Genomic DNA, 25,217 nt, shown 5'->3' on the forward strand with positions numbered 1-25,217 from the left:
AGTGGGGAGAGCTAGAAGGCAATTTGCACTGTTACTTGACCTTTAGATTTCACATGAAAAAGGTCTGGGTGCCTAGAAACCAATGAATGCAAACCTGTTAGTGTAGTATCTAGGAGAAATCAGGATAGATCCAAAATGAAAAAGGATGAAAGCTAAGTCAAGTTCACATATATTTGAAAGCCAGTCCATTAAAATTTCTAGATTTTTTTTATACACACTCATACACATACATGTACAAAATCTCCTCTGGGTCCAGTGGCCCCTAAATCTGAGAGTAGGGTTCAGTTATGTTTGGATTGAGTATCCCCAGAGGTATCAACCATATAATAGGCTATTTAATACATATTTGTGATCTGAGTTTTCTCATCGGGGACATGTAAAAGATTGGATTAAATTGTTTCTAGAAAGTCTTCCATCTCTGAACTTGCATTAACTTCTAGTTAATTTTAAACCTGTAAGTTTGACAGAATGTTGTCCTAGTAATTATGCCAGAGGCATAAGAAAGAAAGCAAAACATCAGAAGGAATTTGAGAGAGATGAAAATAACAAAGAGAACTACGACTCTCATTTCTTACCTCCATCCTCATTCTCAGTCTGGGCCAGTCTACTTTGTTAGGCAGGTGACTCATGAGAACACTCGCCTAAGGGCATGGCCTAGGGCTGAAATCCAGTCTGAACTGTTTGTGGTGCCCCGACTGGGTCCTGGGACACAGCAAACTGTTCAGACGGGGAGTCTTTTTAAAAAACATTGTACAAAGGCTCTGGTTGGGTTAGATAGGCACAATATAGTTTGAAGGAAACCATAGAATTCCTCTTTATCCTCTAATGTATTTGTTTTCTCAGGAATAGAATGATCTTAGATTTAGTATTCAATTTGGAACACACATCCCTGCTGACTTTAAAAACTCTGTTCAACGTGTATAAGAGACGCAGGGACAAAGCCAAAGGGGGCGGGTAGAATCAAGGGTGGGAGGTGGGGATGGTTGGGGTGGGGGGAGTGGTGGGGAGAAAATGTAGACAACTGTACTGGACCAATCATAAAACATTAAAACAACAAAACAAAAACCCTGTTCCAGGGATCCTTTCAACTTTTTACGAGCTTAAGGTTTACAAAATTGAATTAAAGTGTTAAAAATAGATATATTGAAATCAAGGGAAAATATTCCAAACATCTCAGATGGATATTGAAAGAGAAGGTTTACTTTCTCTGCTCTGAGAAGTAAAGTTTGATCTCTTAATCCAAACAAACTTCTACATTTTAAAATACTTAGATCTCTATAAAAATATGAGTAGGCTTGCAAGGGCCCTCCTCCCATACTGCCAACCCTCAGATTCACCTCCCTTTACAACTCACTGGGCTCACTATCAGGCTGTGAATGAAACAGCCTTTGTAATAGTCTTTTGATGAAAAGTTATTCTTGCCTCAGCCTGAGGTCTCTATTTAGGGGGTCATAATATTTCATTTAATACACACACATAAAGATAGCTAACATTAATGGGGTACTTCATATTTATTAGGCATTGCTCTTAGCACTTTATATAGTACCTCATTAAATCCTTACAGAAGCCCCATAAGATGAATATTACAATTATTGTCATTTTATGGATGAAGATACAGAAGCTCAGACTATTTGTTATTTGCACAGGTCTATACAACCAGGAAGTTGGGGAGGCAGGATTATAACCTAAACACTAATTCTAGACTCTAGGTTCTTAATCATATATTCATTATCCATTTATCTACTTATCTGTCTATTGAAATTTGACCATGGTTAAATAAGGCATACTTTTTTTTCTCAAGCAGAATTTAATACTTGAAGAGTGTTATATGTAACAAGAATAACATTTATTAAATAGTTATTGAGTACATTTGAAAAGCACAGATTCTGGCCCACTTAGAGTCAAATCCTATCTGTGTGACCAACCTCTCCAGACCTCAATTTCTTCACTTGCAAAATGGGGATAACAAGAACAAACATCCTGGTTCACTGCTGGTGATATTGCAGACTGGTACAATCATTATGGAAAACAGTATGGAATTTTCTAAGAAAACTAAAAATGAATATGCCTTTTGATCCAGCAATTCCACTGTTAGGAGTATATCCTAAGAACCCTGAAACACCAATCCAAAAGAACCTATGTACCCCATTGTTCATAGCAGCACAATTCAAATAGCCAAGAGTTGGAAGCAACCTCGGTGCCCATCAGTAAATGAATGGATCCAAAAACTATGGTACATTTACACAATGGAATTCTATGCAGCAGAAAGAAAGAAGGAGCTCCTACCCTTTGCAACAGCATGGATGGAACTGGAAAGCATTATGCTGAGTGAAATAAGCCAGGCGATGAAAGACAAATACCATATAATCTCACCTTTAACAGGAAGCTAAACAACAAAATAAACAAGCAAGCAAAATATAACCAAAGACACTGAAACACAGAACAGGTTGACAAGGACCAGAGGGGAGAGGGGAGAGAATTTCAGGGGAAAAGGGGAAGGATTCACAGAATAAAGTATAAAGGACACATGGATAAAAACTAAGGGGGATGGAAATGGGAGGGAGATGGGGAGGACTGGGGGGTGGGCTGGGATGGGAGTAAAAGACAGAAAACTGTACTTGAACAATAATTAAATTAAAAAATGCTTAAAAAAAAAAGAACAAACATCCCCCTGGGTTGCTTTGGACATTAATGAGCTAATTTGTGTAAAGTTCAGTCTTGCAAGTAATAAGATTATATAAATGATATTGATTGTTTTCTTCTCCCACATCAGCATCATCATATTCATCATCCTCATCATTATCATCATAATCATCACCACCACCACTATTACTATTACACGCCAGGAACCTTTTTTTTTTTTTTGCATAGGGACAACAACATTAAATAAGACAAATATCTTACTCTGATAAAAGCAATATTCTAAGTCTTAATGTACTCAATTTCAACTAGCTCATCCCATTGTTTCATTTGTTACTTAAAATATATAGCATGCATTTTCTATAAAATTTGGAATAATCATACCTACCCCATAGGCTATTGTGAGAATAAAATGAGTTAGTACACATAAAAGTCTGGAGCAGTGCTAAGCACATGAAAGCACTCAGTGCATGTTAATGGTTTTAATTAGTATCTGCGTTGTGGGTGCTATGGTCTAATGTACTATGTTGATTCTTTCTGAGCTCCTATAATTTGTTGCTATAGTGATTTTGCCTAGCATTTTCTCACAGCTACTTTGCCTCCATAGAGGATTACTTTTGAAATTATGCTTATTCTTCAGTTTCTTATTGTTATCCAGTAACATAATGGTTACTAAATTAAATATAAAGATTCTCTCCAAACGAATCAAAGATATACTGAAATCAAGGGAAAATATTCTTAACATCTCAGATAGATGTAAGTAAAATGGCTTTTTTAAAAAAATAAAAAGCACATCATTTTAATCTAGATTGTTTCATCACAGAGTTTTATTTGCATATCACAGAACAGGAATTTGGAAATAAAATCAGTTTGGGCTCATTTCTGAGTTTTTCTGAGCCTCACATGCTCGACCTACCTCCTACGGTTGTTGTGAGGGGTGAAAGGGCTCAGTTTCCTGTCTTCCTTCCTTCTTTACAAATAAAAAATATTTATTTTTCAAGAGAGAGGAAGGGAAGGAGAAAAGAGGAAAAACATCTCTAACCTGTATTATGTAATTTTAAATGTGCTTTAAAAAATCTTGAATTTTTAAGGAAAGACTATTTCTTCCCTAATATTAAAAAAAAGGGACAACAATAAATAACATGTGAAAAAAGTATCTACAATACAGAATGCATTCATTTCAAACCTGGGGATCTTTCTTTCAATGTGAACCCTTGCATACACCACAGTGCAAAGAGGAGAGGTAATGGAATATGGCAAGAGCAGCCTCTGTGACTTTGTGGGAATCAGTTAATTTCTTATTTTCCTTAATTTGAATTGGGCTTAGTGATCATCTACTTCAAAAAGGCAGCAAAGGCCTTTGAAGAAGAAACTGCTGCATAAACTTGGGAAGCGGCTGTGCCTTATGAGCCATGCCTAGAGACTTTCCTTCTCTGCTTTTAATTAACAATGAAATTAAGAATTCTTTAAGACTATATCTGCCCTTTAAAGGCTGAAGAAGGTCAATGATTTCTTAAGCATCTCTCTCTTCTTCATGGTGCTATTTCCCAGGTGAAATCTTGTAAGCAGGGCTCAAATTCTCTTTCAGCTGCACAGATTGCTGGCAGAGTGGATGTGAGAAGTGGGGACTGAGTGAGGAACTGTGGTGTGTGTGAGAGAGAGGCATTAAGGCTTGCAAGACCATGAGAGAGTGTGGAAGTGCCTTGGTTATAGTCCTGGCGCTTCCACCTGCTAGATCAAGGCACAAGCTTTGCAAAGATGTTGGGGTTATTAGGAACCATGTGAAATGCCTGGCTACTTATCAGCGAGCCATAGACTAGGTGTTATTTTCTCTCCATTCCTAAAAAGTTACATGTAGGCTGGCAATACTGCTACATGAATAAATAAAAAAGAGGATTATCTCAGAGAAGTATGAAGCTACATATGGCTTTAGAAACTTCCCACCTCTTACAGGGAGCTTACAGATGTATTAATAAAAAGGAAATATGTGACTTTGCCTATCGTGACAAGGATTGCTGCTAAAAATGATAGAAGAAATTCGCAGCAACAGGTTTCTTATGGTCTCTGGGGATTTATGTTAGTGCTGATAACTATTTTTCAACTGATTTGTGACAACAGTAAAACAAATATACATAAGCTCAAGGCTTAAACATGAAAATAAGCATATGGAAATAATTAATAATAACCAATTTGGAGAGTGGATAGATGAAAATTCATTTGGTCCACATCCTTTGACCCTCCCCACAATCATGTGAGGAAAACGGCACAGATATGATTATTTCCCCCTTTTCTGATGTGTAAATTGAGACTCGGAGGGAGATAAAGTGCTTAGCTAAATGCATGTGGTTCTTCTGGCTGAAGGAAGCCCTCAAATTTACACATTGTGGACAAACCTCAACAACCCCTGGCTTCCTCTTGACATCAGATTGCCACCATCTCAAACAAGAGACTTTCTAATATACTTTGCCTCCACTCCCTCTATTGAGTTTCTTTCTACAGAATTTAATGTTTAAATACATTTATTGTGGACAAGACTACTCTTGTCTCTGAAAGGAAGTCATTCAATCGCCTTCCAGTGACTACTCCAAGCCAGAGAAAATGCTTCCCTTTGAAAACATCAATTAATAAGCATCATCTATTCTATCTGATAAATGATTCTGGACCCATTTATAACTCTCTCTTTACAGCTTCAATTCAGTTCTTCAAGACTTCCACTGTACTGCATATCCTAACTGGTCTCCCTGCCTTTAAACGCTCTCCACACAGCTGATGGAGTGATCCTAAGCACACAAATGAAATTATGCTTTTGATCAGGTTTAAAACAGCTTCTCACTACTTACAGGATAAAGTCCCAAATCCTCAGCTGGGCAAGAAGGCCTCTATCATCTTCAGCTGCCCATGTCTCCAATGTTATCACCGGCTCAATAACTGTGAGCCAGAGAAAACTGCTGGGAGCCCCACAGAGCACCCAGCTTTACATGCCAGGCTTTGCCCTGTGCTGTTCTCTTATCTGGAACACATTTCTTCCCTCATCTGACTGATGAGCTCAGTGTCTTTCTGAAAACTTTTAAGAAAAACAGAGGCACGGTTATGTGATTCCTCCCTTGCTTACCTTTGGAGACTCACATGTACTTCTGCTGTGACGTTACTATGTCTAGAAATTATACTTGATTTTGGATATATAGACTTAGAAACAGTTCAGATATTAAAGGTCCAGAAAACTTACTATTTTGCAAGGATTCAAAGCTTGCCACAGATAGGCCACCATAACATGTGGCTGAGGACTTGTGGAAGATTTTGCTCTAGGATTTTTGTCCCCAAACTGGAAGTGACTTGAGGCTGCTAACTTTATGATTTCTACAATAAGAGTGAATAATACCTGAGTTTGGAGCTTTGTAGATACACCAGTGGATGGGCCTATATAAAGATAATGGTAAATTTCCCATAAAGAACCCTTTTTATAGATCATTAGGAATTGATGAAGCGAGATGTGAGAGGGGAACATCCCTGTGTGTATGTTCACACCTCTGCAGAAGGGACCATCGAAGACTGCTTCCCTCCAACACAACCTCTGATACCAGCCTGATTTTAGTGACTTGAGGATTAGGTACGCCAGAGACACTGAGAGCCTTTGGCAGATACACATCAATCACGACACAGTAATGAATGCTTTGAACTGTTTAAAGGGAAGGACCATGCCTCATTCCCCTCCAAATTCCTAGGATCCAGGATAATGCCTGGTACCTAGTCCAAGTCTCATGAATATATATTCTTCAATGAGTGAACCTATTTTATGATCATGTAATGACTCAGAGTCCATTTCTGATCCCAAATCTGCCCATATATTTTAATTTGCCTTCATCTGGTTTATCTTGCCTCTGATTATCGATTACAAAATAACAATAATTAGAAGCAGCTATGTAAAAGTATGGATGAAAATATGCCATACCTGTTGAAAAAACAGACCAGAATATTATTAATATTTTCCTTTCCCTAGGAATATCCAAAGCTGAGTAATTTGCCATTCTTCCCAAGTAGAAAACCAATTATAACTCTAAAACCGCCCTAAAAACAAACAAACGAAAAAGACGTACTAGATACACAGGAGCTCCATGGCAATTTCATTTGTTTTGCACAGAGCTCCAAATGTTTGTCTGATTTCAGGCTCTGCCCATTACTTGTTTTTTCAAGGTCTGGAAAGTCAATTACTCTAAATATAATCAGCCTTAGGAGCTGGCACTTTGTCAAGCAATTTGACTGCTTTCATAAGGAAAACTTACAATTTCTCTGTTTTCTTTTAGTTGATGTTACAGAGGTAATTCATCCCTGGATTTCTGCTATCAGTTAAAAAAGATGAGACTTGAGGTATTCCCATTGAAATGCAGAGAATACAGATGGTTGACTCTCCCTCTTTCTGACTGGTCTACATTATTCTAAATGCTGACTAGGGATTGAGCTGGTACAAGAGTGGGTTCACATGCTAACTTCCATCCAGGTAGCTCATATCCTAATCTGAGACAGTACTTGCTGTATTAATAGGTGCATGTTTCTGAAACTAGTTTGGAAAATTCTCAGATGCCATATGCTGCAATTTAAATGCTGGGCATTTTAAAAACAATTTTTGGTTGGCTTTTTCATACCTCTTTGTAAAAATTGCCTTAATATAGTATCTTGCACTTTGTCAGAGCTTGATAAATCTTGGCCGACTGAATTAATAGTTGCATTCTTATAATATGTTTTTCAGGACAGATAATATGTTTACCAAGAGTAGAAGTAAGACATGGACCCGCGAAGGGATTGGGTTCCTCAGCATTACTGAGTTGGATAAGGTCTTGCTTATCTAATTCTAAGTTCTCATCCACTTCTAAGATTGTATAAGGTATTTAAGGTAACAGTAGAAAAAACAAGTGATGGTGTCCTAAGTGGAACTAAAATCCTAGAAATTAAAAAAATATTGCCCACATTTCAAGAAACATCTACTTCAGAGATATTTTTTCATTGGAGAGGAAGTAAATAGCCTTTGAAAGGAATTCCTGAATCTTCAGTAAGAACTGAGTGACTGTATGAATCTATAATGTGGACACTGAGCATCCAGATCATTTAAGGTGAGAGAGCAGTGAGCTCTTGTGTATGGTTGTTTGTGTCCATGATTGGATTCATTCACTCACGGAGTTGTTTAATGTACCTACTGAGAACTGGGGAAAGCACAGCTTGCACCAGGACCTGTTCCTGGAACATGTATCTGTCAGCTTGTCTGCCTGATGATTTTATTTCCATGTTTATTTAGTCACTCAATAATTCTGAGTCCCTGCTGTGCCAGGCACTATGATAAGTGTTAAGCATACAGCAGTGCACAAGTCAGACACAATTCTACTCACTGAGCTTATAGCACAGAGTGCGAGATAGGCATTTAGTTTAAAAATCACATAGATAAAGGTATAATAATACCTTGCTTTAGTTTTATGGAAAATATAGACAGAATAAAATAGGAAACCAAATTTTCTCTTTCAGGGAGCTTCTCCAAGAAGTTAAATTTAAGCTTAGATCTAAGATGACCAGAAGTTAACCAGGCAAAGTATAAGAAGAGTTTTTCCAGTTTGAGGAAAGAGCATATGTGAAGCGCTCGAGGCAGGAAGAGATGTAGTGCATTTTGTGAATGTAAATAACATGGTCAGCAAAGGGGAAATGTTTAAGAGGCAGGCAGGGGTGAGAACATGCATAGCTCGGATGCTATGTTATTGACTTTGCATTTAATACTAATGCAAAAGGAGAGGAACAGATCTGATCTGTATTCTTACAGATCACTTTGGCTGCACTGAAAATAAACCAGGAGGGTAATAATGGAAGTGGTAAGGCCTATTAGGTGGTTATTGTAGCTGGAAGATGATGGAGGCTTGGATTAAAGTGGAAATAGAAGTGGAGAAGAATAGATTTTTTCTATTTAATATACCTCTAATAAAGAGAGGTACATCAATTTATTAGAATCTATTAAATTAATTCTACTTTGGAGGTAGAATCAATAGGACTTGAACGTAGATTGAATAATGAGTGTGAGGGAGAACATGGTGTTAAATATAATTCTCTAGTTTTTGGCTTGGACAACAGGGTAAATGTACATGCCATTTACTGAGTTGGGGAAGCTCAAAAGGGAAGCAAAGTGGGGCAAAATCAGAATTCAGTATAAGTGTACTGGTGGCATTCAACTAAAACGTGTGTGTGCAATGTGTTTTTCTACAAGTGAAGAATAAAATATGAAAAAAGAAAAGAAAAAGGGGGAGGAAGGAGGCAATTTGAATAAATAGAAAATAAAATCCCAATGCGGTGATAGGGAGTGGGGGCTGGGGACTGACGCATGTCAGGATTGCTGAGGGTGTGTGATTTGAAAAAGACATATTCAAAATTATACTGGAATTTTTACATTTGTTATAAATAAGAAACCCATGTTTTTTGGAATACAGATTATGGAAAATAAACAAAAAAGAATGCTACCTGGTGGGTACACACAAAAGGTAGACTATAACCTGCTCATTGGCTTTGGTGAGTTTTATGGAAGGAAACATCAACACCCCCAAGGGAAGTGCAAGAAATGTAACTTTTATGTTCATCACAGAAGAGCACAGGTTTTAAAAAAAAGATTTATTGACACTCAGCAGGAAGAAGGGAGATGAAAAGGCAGGATAAAAATAGAGAAAGGAGAGAAAAAGAGAAATGGGTGGAGATTTTTTCCAGCAAGCAAAGGCATCTCTGCCACCATGCCTGTGCTGATGCAGGTGCTGATGGCCCCTTGGGTTTGAATCCCAGCCCTGCCGTTTATTAGTGGATGATCTTGGGCACGTTAGGTAACTTCTTTAACCTCAATTTTCCTATTTTTAAAACACCGATAATGACAGCGTTTACCTCATAAGGTGATAGGGTTAAAAGAAATCACTCATAAGGAGTGCTTGACAAAATGCCTGGCGCCAGGGAAGAGCTCAATAAATCTCAGCTGCCTTTATCCAGCTTCTCTAGATGCATGATTGCTAGAAAGTGGTTGTACGTGTGTGTATCTTCTCACTTCCCATGGCAATGGTGACTCCTGTTTAGGTTCAAAATTGTATAATTCCCTGTATCAAAAAGTACTTTTTATGATTTGTTAAAAATATAGGAGGATATAATTAATATTTATAAAGCACTCCAAAATATTATTAGGATTTAATTGTTGTAAATTAGTGAAAATGCCCCATCTGATTACATAGCCAAAAATATATCTTCTTATTTATTTCTAGAAGTGCTAAATATAATCTAAAAACTTGCTATGTAACTCACTAGGGAGATCAGTAATTGACTTCTAATTTTATTCTTTGAAGATACCAAAAAATAGAGATAATATTCTGAGAAGCTCTTGGTATATTAACTTTCACTTTGAATCATTATAAAATCTATGGTTTCTTAGCCCTGACAATATTATGAAGATACATAAAAATGTTCTATCTGCAAACATAACTCTGTAAGTGGCCCATTCTATCTAGGAACATCACAACTGAGATTTCTCAATTTAAACTGACTCTCTTCTCTATTTGACTTTGTAACTCTGTAAAAATGGAGTTTCATTATTTACTGCACATAGACTTTAGAATATTAATGCAAAATTACGTCCCAGTCTTTAGATTTATAACCACTTGTTTATTGTATAAATTTCTATATATATATATATATATATATATATATATATATATATATATATATAACTGAGTAAGAGAACACATATAATCACCTAGCTTGCTAACATACTGTAAAGGTTAAGATTACATTTTTGGTTAGATAGAACTAGCTAATTATGTAGTTTTAGGCAAGTTGTTTAATACCCTAGGGAGTCAGTTAAATGATGGCACTAACTTAATATTTTAGTTAAAATATTAAATGGTGATAATAGTATCTACTTCTGAGGCCTTGTTATACGCCTGAAGCATCGTAAGTGTTCATTAAGCATTATGAAAAATATACCCAATACATGTTCTATTTTATTCTTCTGATTGAGTGAAATAGTGCTACTTAAATTTCAAAATTAATTCTTTTGGACAAATATACTTAATACCTCATTAAAAATGCATGGGAACCAAGAACATTGGAGCATCATGTGGTCATGTCTGAGTGCTCTGTGAACACACCAGGAAAAAAAAAACAAGGCAATGTTCTTGCTTTATCCCATTGCACCAAGGGAGCAGCACATCTCTCCACCTTGAGGAAGGTGCCGAGTGCAAGAGAAGTGAGCAGAGGCGGATTCTACCCATTCAATCACTGTGGAAGCACATGCAGTTTGAGAAGATGAAGTGAGGAAGCACATGCAGTACCTGGTCATCTCAGAGTCAGGGAGCAGGCCTAGGTGGTAGTGGGGGTAGGGAGCTGAGAGAAGGAAGCTTTTGTCACACTCAACAGGGGAGTAGTGCCTGGGAGAAGCAGGCTTCTCACACAGTTTGTTCACAGTGCTGTAAACAGGTTCCGGAGGCCTGGCGGTACAAGAGGAAGAGAAAGAGATGCATGGTTAGCACACGTACCGAACAATTGTGAACCCAGTAGCATTTCACTGCATGTGGAGGCAAAAATCCAAAACAGTGTTATGGGCTTCACCAGACCCAAGTTAAGGGTCTTTTTAGGAAATAGGATTTCTAGTTAAAAATTGGAACTTTGGCTCACATTTAGCATGACCAAAATTCATATGCCAAAACCTCAGTAGTGTTATAGTCACCCTATAATTGCCATGCCTTTTTGGGTGATTCCGTCTGACGTGCCACACCTTGGGGTCTCCTGACATAGCCTTTTTTAAACTTTATTGTCATCTTTAAAAAAATATTTTATTCATTTTATTTTTAGAGACGAGGAAGGGAGGGAGAGAAGCATTGATGTGGGAGAGAAACACTGATCTGTTGCCTCTTCTTCGTGGCCCAACCCAGGACCAAACCTGCAACCCAGGCATGTGCCTTCACTGGGAGTCGAACTGGTGATCTTTTGCTTTGTGGGATGATTCCAAACCAACTGAGCCACACTGGTCAGGTCCAGTCTCATCTTAAATGCAAACTTCACAGAGATATTCATTCTCTGACCACTGTGGTCAAGACATCCTGTTATTTTTCACAGCACCTATTTCACTTCATAACATTTTTCTCAGCACGAAATAAATTTTCTTGTTTGTTTTCTTTACTTTGTTAGTGGCACTGTCACTATACCATAAATTTGATGAGAACAGAGACTTCATTTGTTTTATCTAGCCACTAAAATAGAGTCTGGGACAGAGTACACATTCCATTAATATTTATTGAATGCCTGTGTGAATAAATATATGAATACAACTTTTCACATATATAGCAATTTTTTTGGGGGGGGTGTTAGCCTTGTTTAGGAATCTAATATAGCTTATACAATCTGGGTGGTTCCTCTAAATATTTACTTATAGATCATCCCCCAACAATTGATTTCAGAGAGGTTTCTACAAAATAGAATATTTATATTAGTAAATTTTCTATTAAATAAATTAATCTAGGGCTACTGAAACATTATTTAAAATAGCAACATTTTTTATGGTTATTACTTACAGTGATATAAGTATCAAATATCCATGTGCTATGAAATACTGGTTACGATAAAAAACCTCACAGCTCCTTCCCCCACTTTTAACATATCTGAAATTGTTACCAATATCTTCTCTTTAAGGTAAGAATAGAAAAATATAGATTTAAATGAAAGAACTATCTAGCAGACAGGGCCATGGACCCAGGAAGGGTAAGCTTGAGTGGAAAGGTAAGCAGTAGGTCAGGACACAGGGCTGATAACACCCACTGGGACCACAGGACTCCAGTGGTAGTGAGTGGCAGCCACATGCCTGAGCAGAGGTATAGCAAGTAGAAGCAGCAAACCCAGTGAGGGCACAGTCCACGTTTGTGTAGCTCCAGCCCTCAGCAGGACCCCCTAATGTATTACAGGTGCTCAATCAGTGCTTCCTAAAATGATTGAGGAGGACAGCAGAGAGGAAAAGAGAATAAACTTAATATTACAAGCAAACTTTACCTAATTTATAACATTACTGTGAACCAGTCATGGTTTAGACACACTGCCCAGAGAATTGGATTGTCCCCTAACACAGAGCTTTCTAGCACACAGAAAGAGATGCCTTGATCTGTTTGTTTATTTTGTATAACACCATAGAGAGGCTGAGGATTGGGTAGGAAAATACAGAGGCCTGTTCTGTTTTCCAGAATAATTATCTGTGATAAAATGAGATACTTTACAATAGAGTCAGCTTGTTCTACCCCTGTGGCTAATATGGTAACATTTATAAGAAAAACGTAACATTTCATAAAAAAGATAACCAAAATTGTTCTTACTTTAGAGAAGTTGGCATGTTTTTAGTTAAGACAAGTACTCCATTTTCAGAAAAACCTAGCGAGTTTGTAAGTTTTTGTTTATTAGCTATACATACATAAAATATAATGGTAAACACCAGTCCTTCAAAAAGGCAGCTGCAAAATCTTTCTTAAAAAGTGTTTTTTTAAATCAATTTTATAAGTAATTCACTTTGTGTGAAATGATGTACTGTAAAAGAAAAGATACTTTTAGTTAGCTACTGAAATATAACTTTCAAAATAGCCAGATTAGATATTTTTGATTTTCACGCAGTGTGTGCGTTGTTGACCTGTTCAGCTTCATGAAGATACGTGCACACTTCTCACGGTCCTGGGGACAGAAAGACCCCCCAATGCTGATCAGATAAAGAAAGTCATCTTGGGAGATGACGGTCTTTTCTGCACCTAAAATGTAGCTGTCCACACAAAAACTTCAGCTTGTAGGGCTTTGTATTAACGAGCTGCATTTATATCAATTAATAAGCCATGAAGGGGCATGTACAGGTTCTATGGGAATTACTCTGGGTAGGTTATCGCAAGAGGTCCCTGCATTATACTCCAGCTTTTCCACTCAGAGATGTAGCTTCTGTGGCAGAAACGGCTGCATTGCCTTCCAAGCATCCATGCACTCCTTCTTTCTTAGTAACAGAAAACAAATTTTCCATATGTCACTTTTCCTGTAGTAAAGACTTTATTTCTCAGCCTCCCTTGTAGACAGATGTCGCTCAGGAAGATGTTCAGCCTGATGTGATCTGAGCAGAAAGGTTTCTAGAGATTCCTTAACTGACTGCTTAAAGGGAAGCTGATTTTGTTGGGACCTTTGTAATTTTTCTCTCTCCTACTTCCTCCTCCCCTCCTTCTGCTGACCTGGAATCCATGTGTGATGACTGGAGCCTCAGTGGTCATCTTGGACCATGAGGCAACCTTGAGGAAAAAAGGAAACAATATTAACAGTGGAACATCATGTCAGAGTTTATGTCACTGAAGATATGGAGTGACAGTATAACACCTCTGGACTGCCTACCTCTGGATTAAAAAAAATAGGATAGAAATGAACTACCTTGTCTGAGCTAGCATCATATATTTTTTATTTCTTAAAGATTTTATTTATTTATTTTTAGAGAGGGGGGAAGGGAGGGAGAAATAGAGGAAGAGAAACATCAATGTTGCTTCTTGTGCTCCCCTTACTGGGGACCTGGCCTGCAACCCAGGCACATTCCCTGACCGGGAATGGAACCAGAGACTCTTTGGTTCACAGGCCAGCACTCAATCCACTGAGCCACATCAGTCAGGGCTAAGCTAGTGTCATTTTTTTTTGTATATAAACATGACCTAATATTAACAAATATTCTCTTTCAAAATATAAGACTAATAATCTAACACAAAGAAATAACTAGGCCCTGCCATAGGTGATAATTCATTTAATTTACTAGAGTTTCATCTAACACCTTCTGTATACACAGAAAAAATAGAAAATTTTTCCTAACAATAAATTTAAAGTCTAGGACTGTTTAGAGAACTCACTGCATCTTTATTTTAAAATATTACATATATAAAATGGTAGCTGATCTAAACTGCCAGCTCAGGGCCTAAGAATAAAGGAACTGATGACTTCTTTTAGGCCATAAAACATTTTCATGATGATGTTATTTCAGTAGCATTGTACTTTCTGCCTAGGAGGGCTGATTCAATTTTCTTACTTTGATGTTGACACGAGAGACCAAGAAAATGATGTTACCAATTTTCCCGTAGTCCTTCTACCTCAGAAGCACTGTGTTTTGAGACAAATGATCAGAATCAAAGCTGGCTAATACATATCTTAAGAAAAAACTATCCTATTTGTACTGTGCTCAACTAAATCAAGGGAAAAATTTTATTCTCAAATACAATAGATTCAAGACAATAAAAATGAAGCCCTGTACATTGCACACTGCTGAGCTCTTGAGAGTTTTACCCATGTCTCTTGGACCCTTTTCATGAATGTAATATTATTTTATGGCTCATGTATTTAGTAGATTTGGTATTTGGAGGAAGCTTTAACTACATTAGATTTTTGAAAGGGTCCCTTATTTCTTTGCCTACAGCCACTTCCAGAGTTGTTTCAATGCTTGTGATTTACAGCCTTAGGAATGCAGAGACACAGCTCCTGACACTGCAGATGCCTTTGACCCTGCCATTTAGTCTTGCACTCCTTCCTACTTATTTACATGTCATTCTGTAGAGTCATTGACTAAAGAGAAGATAGATCAAATCTAGTTTCTTTTTTTGAGAGAACACTTTATATTTCAGAATATGGGCGGATAAAAATGATTAAAAAACCACTTGGCAAACTAAGCCTTCTTGCAGTAATGCCAATGTCTTCTTGCAACCAAACAATTAAATTAAAAATGTCAATGAGAGTAATCAAAACCGCATGGCATTGCCAGAAAAAACAACAAACAGACCAATGGAACAAAATTGATAGGCTGGAAATTAACCCATATGTATATGGGCAAATAATTTTTGAAAAAGGAGCCAAAAACATACAATGGAAAAAAACAAAACTTCTTCAATAAATGGTGCTGAAAAGTTGGAAAGCCACATGTAAAAGAATGAAACTAGAATGTTTGTCATCATACACAAAATTAGCCCCAAATGGATCAAAGTCCTAAATATAAGACCTGAAACAATAAAATATAAAAAAGAAAACATAGGTACTAAACTTATGGACCTTGGTCTTATGATTTTATGAATTTGACCTCAAAGGCAAGGGAAGTAAAAGTAAAAATAAATGAATAACACTATATCAACCCAAAAGCTCCTGCACAGAAAAAAGCAAGCAAACAAACAAACGAAAATCATCAGCAAAATAAGGTAACCAACTGAAAGGAAGAAGATATTTGCAAACATCTCTGATAAAGGGTTAATATCCAAAATATATAAGAACGCATACAATTCAATGACAAAAATACAAAAAATCCAATTAAAAATGGGCAGAGGACCTGAACAGATACTTCCCCCTAGAAGACATACAAATAAATGACCAAGAGATCATTTAAAAGATGCTTAACTTACTAGCTATTAGGGAAATGCAAATTAAAACCACAAAGAGATACCACTTCACACTTGTTAGAATGGCTATTATCAAGAAGACATGTCATAAGTATTGGAGAGGTGATAGAGAAAACACTCATACGTGGCTGGTGAGACTATAAACTGGTACAGCCACTATGAAAAACCAGTTGGAGGTTCCTCAAAAAATTAAGAATACAGTTACCATAGGGACCAGTAATCCCTCTTCTGGGTATGTACCTGAAAAATTTGAAAACACTTATTCATGAAGATTATGTACTCCTACATTCACTGCCACATTATGCATGGGGGCCAAGACATGGAAGCAACCTACATGTCCTTCAACAGATGATTGGATAAATTTGATGTAGTATTATATACAAGGGAATACTACTTGGCCATAAAAAAGACAAAATACAGACTTGAAAGGATCTTGAGAATATCCTGGTAAGCACAATAAGTTAAGAACCATATGCTTTTACTCCTATGTAATACATAAGAAAGCAACACATAAACAAAAAAGACAAACAAGAACTCATAAACACAGACAAGAGTATGGTAGTTGTCAGATGGAAAGAGATTGGAGGGAAGTAGAAAAGGGTAAAGGGGGTCAAATATATGGTGACAGAAGGAGAATTGACTTGGGGTAGTGAACATGTAATGCCATATAATACAGATGATGTATTATAGAACTGTACCCGTGAAACCCTTATTATTTTATTAATCAATGTCACCCCCATAAATTTAATAAAATTTTAAAAAGTCAATGAGAATCTCCTTTCGAGTGGCATAGAATGCGGTTCATAGTTGGAGAATTCTGTCTGCTAGCCCCATTACCATCCTAGAATTCTAGCACATATTATGCACTATATTGGCCATAGTATGAGCTACACTCTGAGCACAGGGAATGGCACACAGTTGGTACTTGAAGAATGTTTTTTTGAATGAATAGATGATTTATTTTGTCATTTTTATTTTTTACAATTCTCCACTGACAGAAAAAAAATTTCCTAAGTTACTTTGAATCTCTTAACTAGGTTTAAATTTGTCAGGCCATCATTAATCCTCACAGGTTATACAGAAGAACAGAAACCCTGGTGTTGTCAATCAGGAACTGACAGCTTTAAGTACTTGGTGTGCACAGTTCATCCATTCTCAGATGGATGGGCTTCATGTATGTGCAAGTCTGGCCATAGCAACGCCTGCCCCAAGTTCCTCTGAGAGTCACCCCATGGGCACCAGGCTCCTCACAGACTTCTCAGCCCTGAGTTACAGAAGGCCTAAAGCCAGCACTCAACATTCTTACTATTTCCCAGCAGTTTTATTCTCTGTGGTATTGGGAACCACTCTGCCTGGTTTCAGGAGTTGTAGCTACCCCAACTGGGTCAAGGATGAGTGAGCAACCTCCGGAATGTGAGCCACAGGAGACAAAGCTTGTATCTGGTAGCAAACGCTGCCTCTGCTTCCTCCCTCTGCCCCAAAGCATGGTCAATAGTCTATGATGGGTAAGACCGCTCAGAGGAGGGGCAACCTAAGCCAGACATGATCACTTGGGAGGCCATCATGGGAGGAGTTGGGGGGATGCAACAAAGAGGGAGTGATGGACCCTCACCCCCTGGCTATTCTGACATAGCCTGAGTCCCCATGTCCTCTGGGAGAAGGGCTTCCTGGCTCTAATCCACCTAAACCTGAAAACCTGTGATAGGGAGGCGGTACAACTCCTTGCCTTGTTAGAGTGGTATCTGGAGTAATCAGGCATAAGAAAGAATTCCTAAAAGTCCAGTGAAATCTGCTTTCCTAATAGTGCTTTCATTCATATGATAAGGGTCCGAGCAGGAAATGAGTATGTCTCCCAAAGTTTCTACAACCCCCTTTCCTGACAGACACTGACTCAGACTAAGCCCTCACATTTCTTTGATATGTTATCTACTGTTTGATCCTTACCGCCTGTATTCCTGTGTATTACAACCCAATAAAAGCCCCTGGAGGAAGGGGCTCCTGGCCTTTTTCCCCTGAAAAGTTGGCCACCTTTACTCCCCAAGCAGATCATGCCTTGGTAGTGTTACTTTCATCCCTGGCGGACAAGGGAACTTGCTGGAAAAGTCACCCCCACTTTGTGGCCTCTCACAGATAGAAAAGTAACGCCAATTTATGAGCTGTCACTGGGGTCTGGGTGGCAGAAACAGATGCCACCACTACTTCCCATTTATTCAGTAAAGAAGTGACAGTCCAAATTGAGAGGGCCTGTTTATCCTATTATAAACCTCCAGAGTCACCTGGATTAGAAGGTAATGAATATGGAAATCACATCTGAAGTACCTACTGTCTCTCTTCATTTCTGTGGATGCACCCAGAAAAGAGAGGAAGTAGTTAAAGATTTTAGTGGATTCTCTAAGTGAATTTATAAACAAATCGTTTATCTTGTTGTCCACTTATCAGGGGCCAAAGATAAATGGCTTTGTAGTCCCCAGGGCTGATCCATCAGCATATATTTGCATATATATGGATTTTTAATTGCAGGCTCTTATAGTATGTAATTAGCACAACCTGGCCCTTGGTGATCTCTCTCTTATCTGAACTCCAATAGCACTTGCTATTCTGTTTCCTTGGCCTTTTCTTTTCCTTAAAATTTTTTTAAAAATTGATTTTAAAAAGAGAGGAAGGAGTGGTGGGGGGAGGAGAGGGAGAGGGAGAGAGAGAAAGACATTAATTTGTTGTTCCACTTATTCATGAATTCATTGATTGATTCTTGTGTGTGCCCTGACAGGAATTGAACCCTCAATCTTTGCATTATCAGGATGATGCTCTAACCAATGGAGCTACTTGCTTAGGACTGTTTCCTTGGCATTTTCAATTACTAATCCATAATGCTGGTATATTAGAGGGGGGTGCTTCATCTAGTCCTGTTCTATGAAAAAACTACTTTGCCTATAACTGTCCTTTCTCATTTGTCCCACATGACTCCAATGCAACTCAGTCCCCCCTTAACCAAAGTTTCTTATACTTTGGGGTACTGACTCTGCAAACATGGCATGTATGGATAGTAGGGCTTTAAAAAAAGCTAGGCCAATTGGATCCGCCTGTGGACTATGAATAAAGGGGAAGAAAAATGAATTATCAGCTGGTAGCATAAAGGCAAGACTCAGACACATAGAGGGTAGTGAGGCTCTGTCCTCTAATTAGAGAGCACCAGAGTGAAACTGTACTAAATTTTATTGCTAAAGTGTCTAAAGGTTCCTTGAATCTAGAATAATAGTCTGTATTCATTCTTTAAGGGGGCTATTATGGCTCATGTTATTGAATTTCTCTGCTGGTTCCCATATGACATTAGCTATATAATGAAAATAAAACACCATCTTCCACCCTATTCCTTTACAGGAACTTAGGCCAGATCTGCTTGTAATCAATAGAGTGAAAATAGAATAGTCACTTTGGTTTTACTGACTCTTTCAGATTACCTCAACTAGACTGTGCTACTCAAAGACAAAAGATAAAATCTTGGACCCCTATGTAATCCTATATAGTACCTGAGATCCTGTCTTTAGAATTCTGATATTTTGTTCATTGCGAATTATTTTGTATTAATTCTACTATATAAAATATTGCATTAAAATATTACCTTAATTATTGAGTTTTTGATGCCCCTTTAAATTTTAGGCCTGCTATGTTGATCTCACTTGCCTCCCTGAAGTCCTAGCTCTGTACCAGAGATGATAAATGTTTAAGACAATGATGATGATGACAATGATGGTGATTGTAAATACTGATCTGTGTAGGACCTGAAGATACAAGGTCAAATGAATATGACTCCCTCCTCTTAGAGGTAACAGTAAGAGTGACTCACACTGTGTTAAGTTTTTCTATAAAGTGACTCACAGTTCACTGAGTCCCTCCATTAAAGGGACTGATCTCAAAGCCCTCAGGCAGTCTCAGGGGGGCCCCTCACCTCAGTGCACTGTCATGTCTGGTTCACAGGGCCCTTTCTTTTCTAGACTATTAGCTCATAGAGGGTCAGGACCAAATCTCATTTATCTTTGTTTCCCCATAGCTTTCCTGAATTCAAGAATGTAAGAATGAAGCACTACCATAGAAAAAAATAGAGTTGTGACAAAAAAAAAAAAAAAGTGATCATTGCTTTTTATTCTCTCTTGCTGAGCTAGAACTAAAATCGAGAACCTAAAATTGCAATAGGAAGGACTTGGGTTACATATTTGAATACCTTCGACCAGAAATCTCTCTCTTATAGACAGATATGGAGGAGTCTGTAAACCATCCAGGTTCTCCAACCTCCATGCCTCTGTGGCCTTCCTTGGCTACCCCGCATGGGGAGGGACACCTAGCTCCACACCGCTACATAAACAGGCACGGAACCCAGCTATCTTAGTGATGGCAGCGGGGATGCCGAGGGCTTGGCTTGCACCCCTAAGCATCTAGTCTATTGCCTGACATAAATCAGAAGAAAAGAGTTTTAATCTTCTGAGGATGCCTCATGCTCCTCTTTATAAATAATACATCATTTACTTTTTTTTTTTGGTCAAGGATGTGGAGAAGTAAGCATTAGAGGATTGAATCCCAGGCCAGAGATAATAGGTGTTAAGGGAAGAATTTTGGAAAGTAACTAGGGGATAAAAGAGAATATAAGACTAGGTTGTGAGCCATGTGCCTCAACACATGAATCTGACATGATAAGGATTAAGGAAGAAGCTGACTCCTCTTACACTGAATACTAAGTAGGAAAGTGTTAGTCATTTTACGAAGGTGCTATTAGAAACTTAAAAGTATGATATAGAGAAATTTGAGGAAAAAATTTGTCTAGATAATTTGTAAGAAACCAATCCATGGCTGGCTGGTATGGATTGGTTGCTTGAAGCACCTACTCTTGCACTGAAAGGTCGTGAGTTTAATTCCTGGTGAGGGCACATACCTAGATTGAGGGTTTAATCCCTGGTTGGGGTGGGTGTGGGAGGCCACCAATCAATGTTTCTCTTACATAGATGTTTCTCTCTCTGGGATACACACACACACACACACACACACATATATATAAAAGAAACCATAGATCCCCTTATTTCTGACACTATCAGATTGGTCCCCCAAGGACTTCTACTAGGGCCCTTGGAGAAGATGCCTATTTGCACAATACTGACTCAACTTTTCCAAAACTTAGCTTCTACATTTTAGTGATATTAAAAAGCCTCCTCTGTATATCAGCAAAGTTGTAAACTGTAATATAATGCACTGCAATATGAAAAAATGAGGTGAATGCAAAGAAACAGCTAAGTTTGGTTTCTGGCTATTCCAAATCCTACCCTGTGTGATCTGCTGTTTCCTGACTTCTCTGAGTCTCAGCAGCAGCCACATCTATAAGGTGCAGAGAGTAATGGCCTCAGGGTGGCTGTGAGAAGCAGGGAGAATGCTTATAAAGCACCTAGCTCAGTGTGCGACACTGTGAGCTCACACAAAGCATTATATTTACTCTCAGGCACTCAAGCAAGGATGCACAGATTCTGAAAATGTTGTCCTCTAGTCAGGCAATTCACATATTAACACTTTAATGTAATGTGGATTCTCTACAAGAGGGTTGAACAAAGTAAGTAACAATCAGTGGTTTTTAGTATCGCAGAAGACACTGTATAATGGTATTTTCTAAAGACTTACTTTTCCTCCTGGTGTTGAAAAGGTAAGTGATCCTGGAGGCTAGTGCTCACCTTCCCTAAACTTCTCAATTATTTTCATTGCCTCTAATAGGGTACGACCCCCAACTCTAGTCTCTAATTTGTACCTGCACCCTCACAATGGTTTGCTTTCCTGCATGGTTGGCTCACAGGGGTGGAGTCATACCAAATTGTTGGGCTGTTAAGTAATTTGTTATTAATGATATTTTATGCAGCATAATCTATAAATATTTATTCTTTAAAATAGAAATTAGGATTGATTTACCATTTTCTCTTTATAAACATCACTCAATTATATTTTGTTATGTTTGCTTATCGAGGAGAAAAATGGCAGAGTGAGAGCTACACTGCATAAAGTCATTTTGGAAGTTTTGAATTATTAAGGTGCTTTGTTTTCTCAAAGAATGTTTGGGTTTCAATAAAATTTGGTCCTTTTATGATAGTGAGTTGTAAATGATTCATGGAGTCTTTAATTAAATAAGAAGTTGAAAATCAATGACCTTGGCAATGGTGATTGTAACAGGTTTATTCCCAAAGTACAATTGACTGTATCTTGCTATTGGGTGTGTGTCCAGCTATCATAGCAGTATAATGCATTCTGAAAAATGTTTTAACAAATATTATCCATGATGCAGAAGGTAAGTATTATAGCCATATCAAGACCTTTGAGACATAGATTTTAATTATTTAAGGAAGGTTCAATATGTCATATTATTGTGTTTAAACTCATATTTTTATTAACTTAATTTTAAAGTTTTTTTAACTGAGCTCATAGGATATAATATATGTCTACCAAAAAAAAGCATCATGAAGAAAAAGAAATTTTGGAACAAAACTGAAATCACATAAAAGATGAGAGATTTGACTACATAAAAATGTAAAACCATTGAAGTAAATAAACTACATACACAAGCAGTTAGCTAGGAAATATCTGCTCAAATATATATATTTTTAAAGATTTTGATTTATTTGTCTTTAGAGGGGAAGGGAAGGAGAGAGGAAGAGAAATATTAATGTATGGTTGCTTCTCATGTGTCCTCTGCTAGGAACTGGCCTACAACCCAGGCATGTGCCCTGACTGGGAATTGAACTGCGATCCTTTGGTTCACAGGCCCATACTCAATCCACTGAGCTATGCCAGCCAGGACAGCTCAAATATATTTATCAATATTTCACCGATGTTTTTACAATTCAATATGCAAAACCATAAACTTTCAATATAAAATAGACAAAGGCTATTACCATTCAATCACAAAAGAGCAAACACAAATAACAGACACACAGTGTAAATGTTTAACCTCACTAGGAATATAGGTAATGCAAATTAAATGATATATCCCCCTTGCCTGTTAAAAACAATAACATTTTTAAATGGTAAATTATAATGTATTCATATTCATAGTTGTGGTATGTGGTGAGATAGACACTCAGATTGCCGTAAGGTCCCTTTACAATATTTAGAGAAAGCAATCTGGCAATATAGTTCAAGAATTTTAAAAGTAATCCTGCTCTTTGGTTCAGTAAAATTTATTCTACCACTGGTGTACAATCTGAAGAAGAAAATAAAAAATGTGGACAAGTGTTTTCACACAGAGAAAGTCATGGTGGTTTGTCCTGAGTGCAACATAGAACAAACCAAAATGTCCAACAAAGAGACAAAGATATATAGTTAATATTCATAAAAATTTTAATGACATACAAAAATAAATTTCATAATGTTGAATAAAATGAAGTACAAAATTGTATATGAGGTTATGGGAATAATGGGAGGTATGAAAGCACCTAATTTTCTCACTATTTGGGAAAGGAACTGAATTAAGTGGGTGTTAAAAAAAAACAAAAACAATGGAGAGCACAGTTTCCAGTGCAGAGTTGGGGTGGGGAAAAAAGGGCTTTTTAGAAGTGGTAATAAATAACGTGTGCAAAGTTAAAGAGGAAATCTGAAAACATGCCCATTTAAGAAGTTTGTTAAAGGCTTGAGTAGGAGACAGACCTGAAAAGGTAGGCACACTGTGAGTACAACTCTAGTATCCCCAGGTGATGGAAAGCCATAGAGGTTAGTGCTTTTCCCATTGAGTGCAGTTAAAGGAGTGAAATCATTTTGGCTGTTCATTTGTATACTCATTCATTTATTTCATAAATATCTACCAAAGACCTACTCTGTGCCAGGCCCATAGAGAAGCACTAGGTATATAATATGATATTTATGCTCATTGAGAAAATGAATGCAAGGAAATCTGATTGCAAGCAACAGATTTATTCAAGCTACTTCGGGTAGTAGGACATATGTGCACAAGAACTTAGGAAAAGCTGACCATCAGAGATCAGGAAGAGTGAGATCTAATGACCTGGATCTTTAGAGCTTTCTCATCAAGATACTATCTTTTCTCTTTGTGCTTCTTTCTACTCACTCCTTTCAATTTATAAATGCCATACATACTGTCTACCTCACAGTTTCTGCTTCCTAATAACATCAACTTGCACATGACTCACAGTGGACACTCTAACCTCCTTCACTTCATGACCCATTAGTTTTATTTTCATTGATACTTGCCTCATTAGGCCTGCTTTTCAAATAAAGATTCCTAAGAGAGAATTTGATAAACCTTGTTCGCCTTCCTGAGTAAACCACATTATTTTTCATTGGCTAGTCTCTGGATTGACATCCTTTGGGTCAAGTACATACCCTGAGCATTTGGGTCTGGTTGGGTCTGATGAGATCTGGTTGCCACCTGATTCTTTTGGGCTTGCTCTTTCAGCAGAGCCATAGGCAGAACACAACTTTCTGAGGTGAGCTGGGCATTCCATTGATATGCTTAGATTTGGTCTGTGGGGTAACTACCTACAACTCTGCATTCTCAGCTAGTACTATTTAAAGATGGTATAGACAAAAAGCAAGGCCATTCCCTTTGGAGAAAACTCTAAAGCAATAAAAGAGCGAAAGTTGAATGATATAAAAATATTGAAAATATTACAATCCCCCCAAAGATCCAAAATTTAATATCTCCCCAGGGTTTCTTTCTGTTTATCATGGCATTAAAATGTAATATCATAGAACAGAAGCTCTGCTTCTACAATAATCATTTTCACTCCCTAGAGACTCCAAAATTATTTACATCTATAACTCCCAAACTAAAGGTTTCCAAATCTGATAGCATCTTAGGTTTTAAAATTCATACATATATACGATTTAAAAAAATGTTTAGTTAAATCATATCTACTAAAATAGAATAGAAAATGTTAATTCAACTATATCCTCCTGTACGCCAATTTTAAATTATTGACAGACTCTACAGGGGAGAAAAGCTTTACACCTTTAACTCAAAAAAAGCTCAGCTTGAATATAACAGCAGCTCTCTAGAAGAAGAAATAATGTTCAAAAATAATTCTCTACATATCAACAGGAAGGATGAGATGGCTTTATCCAAATGGTACATTATCCTCTATTTCATGCAGCTATCGCCACTTCTTCTTT

At 37.5% G+C, this 25,217-nt stretch overlaps 1 protein-coding gene across 13 annotated transcripts in view; it reads right to left on the minus strand.

Moving 5' to 3' along the window:
- Window positions 1-25,217, minus strand: part of DLG2 (discs large MAGUK scaffold protein 2) — a 1,926,133-nt gene that overhangs the window by 433,675 nt on the left and 1,467,241 nt on the right. For 11 of the 13 annotated variants that reach the window (XM_053670838.1, XM_053670836.1, XM_053670856.1 and 8 more), the window contains one exon: window positions 10,971-11,126. The exons of the other annotated variants lie outside the window; for them this stretch is intronic. In XM_053670838.1, coding sequence (XP_053526813.1) covers window positions 10,971-11,126 — 156 coding nt within the window. The remainder of the gene's footprint in view (window positions 1-10,970; window positions 11,127-25,217) is intronic. 13 annotated transcript variants of the gene reach the window in all.

The sequence above is a fragment of the Artibeus jamaicensis genome, unplaced genomic scaffold, assembly GCF_021234435.1.
Source record: "Artibeus jamaicensis isolate MK-2021 breed Jamaican fruit bat unplaced genomic scaffold, CSHL_Jam_final contig_64, whole genome shotgun sequence".
Taxonomy (NCBI): domain Eukaryota; kingdom Metazoa; phylum Chordata; class Mammalia; order Chiroptera; family Phyllostomidae; genus Artibeus; species Artibeus jamaicensis.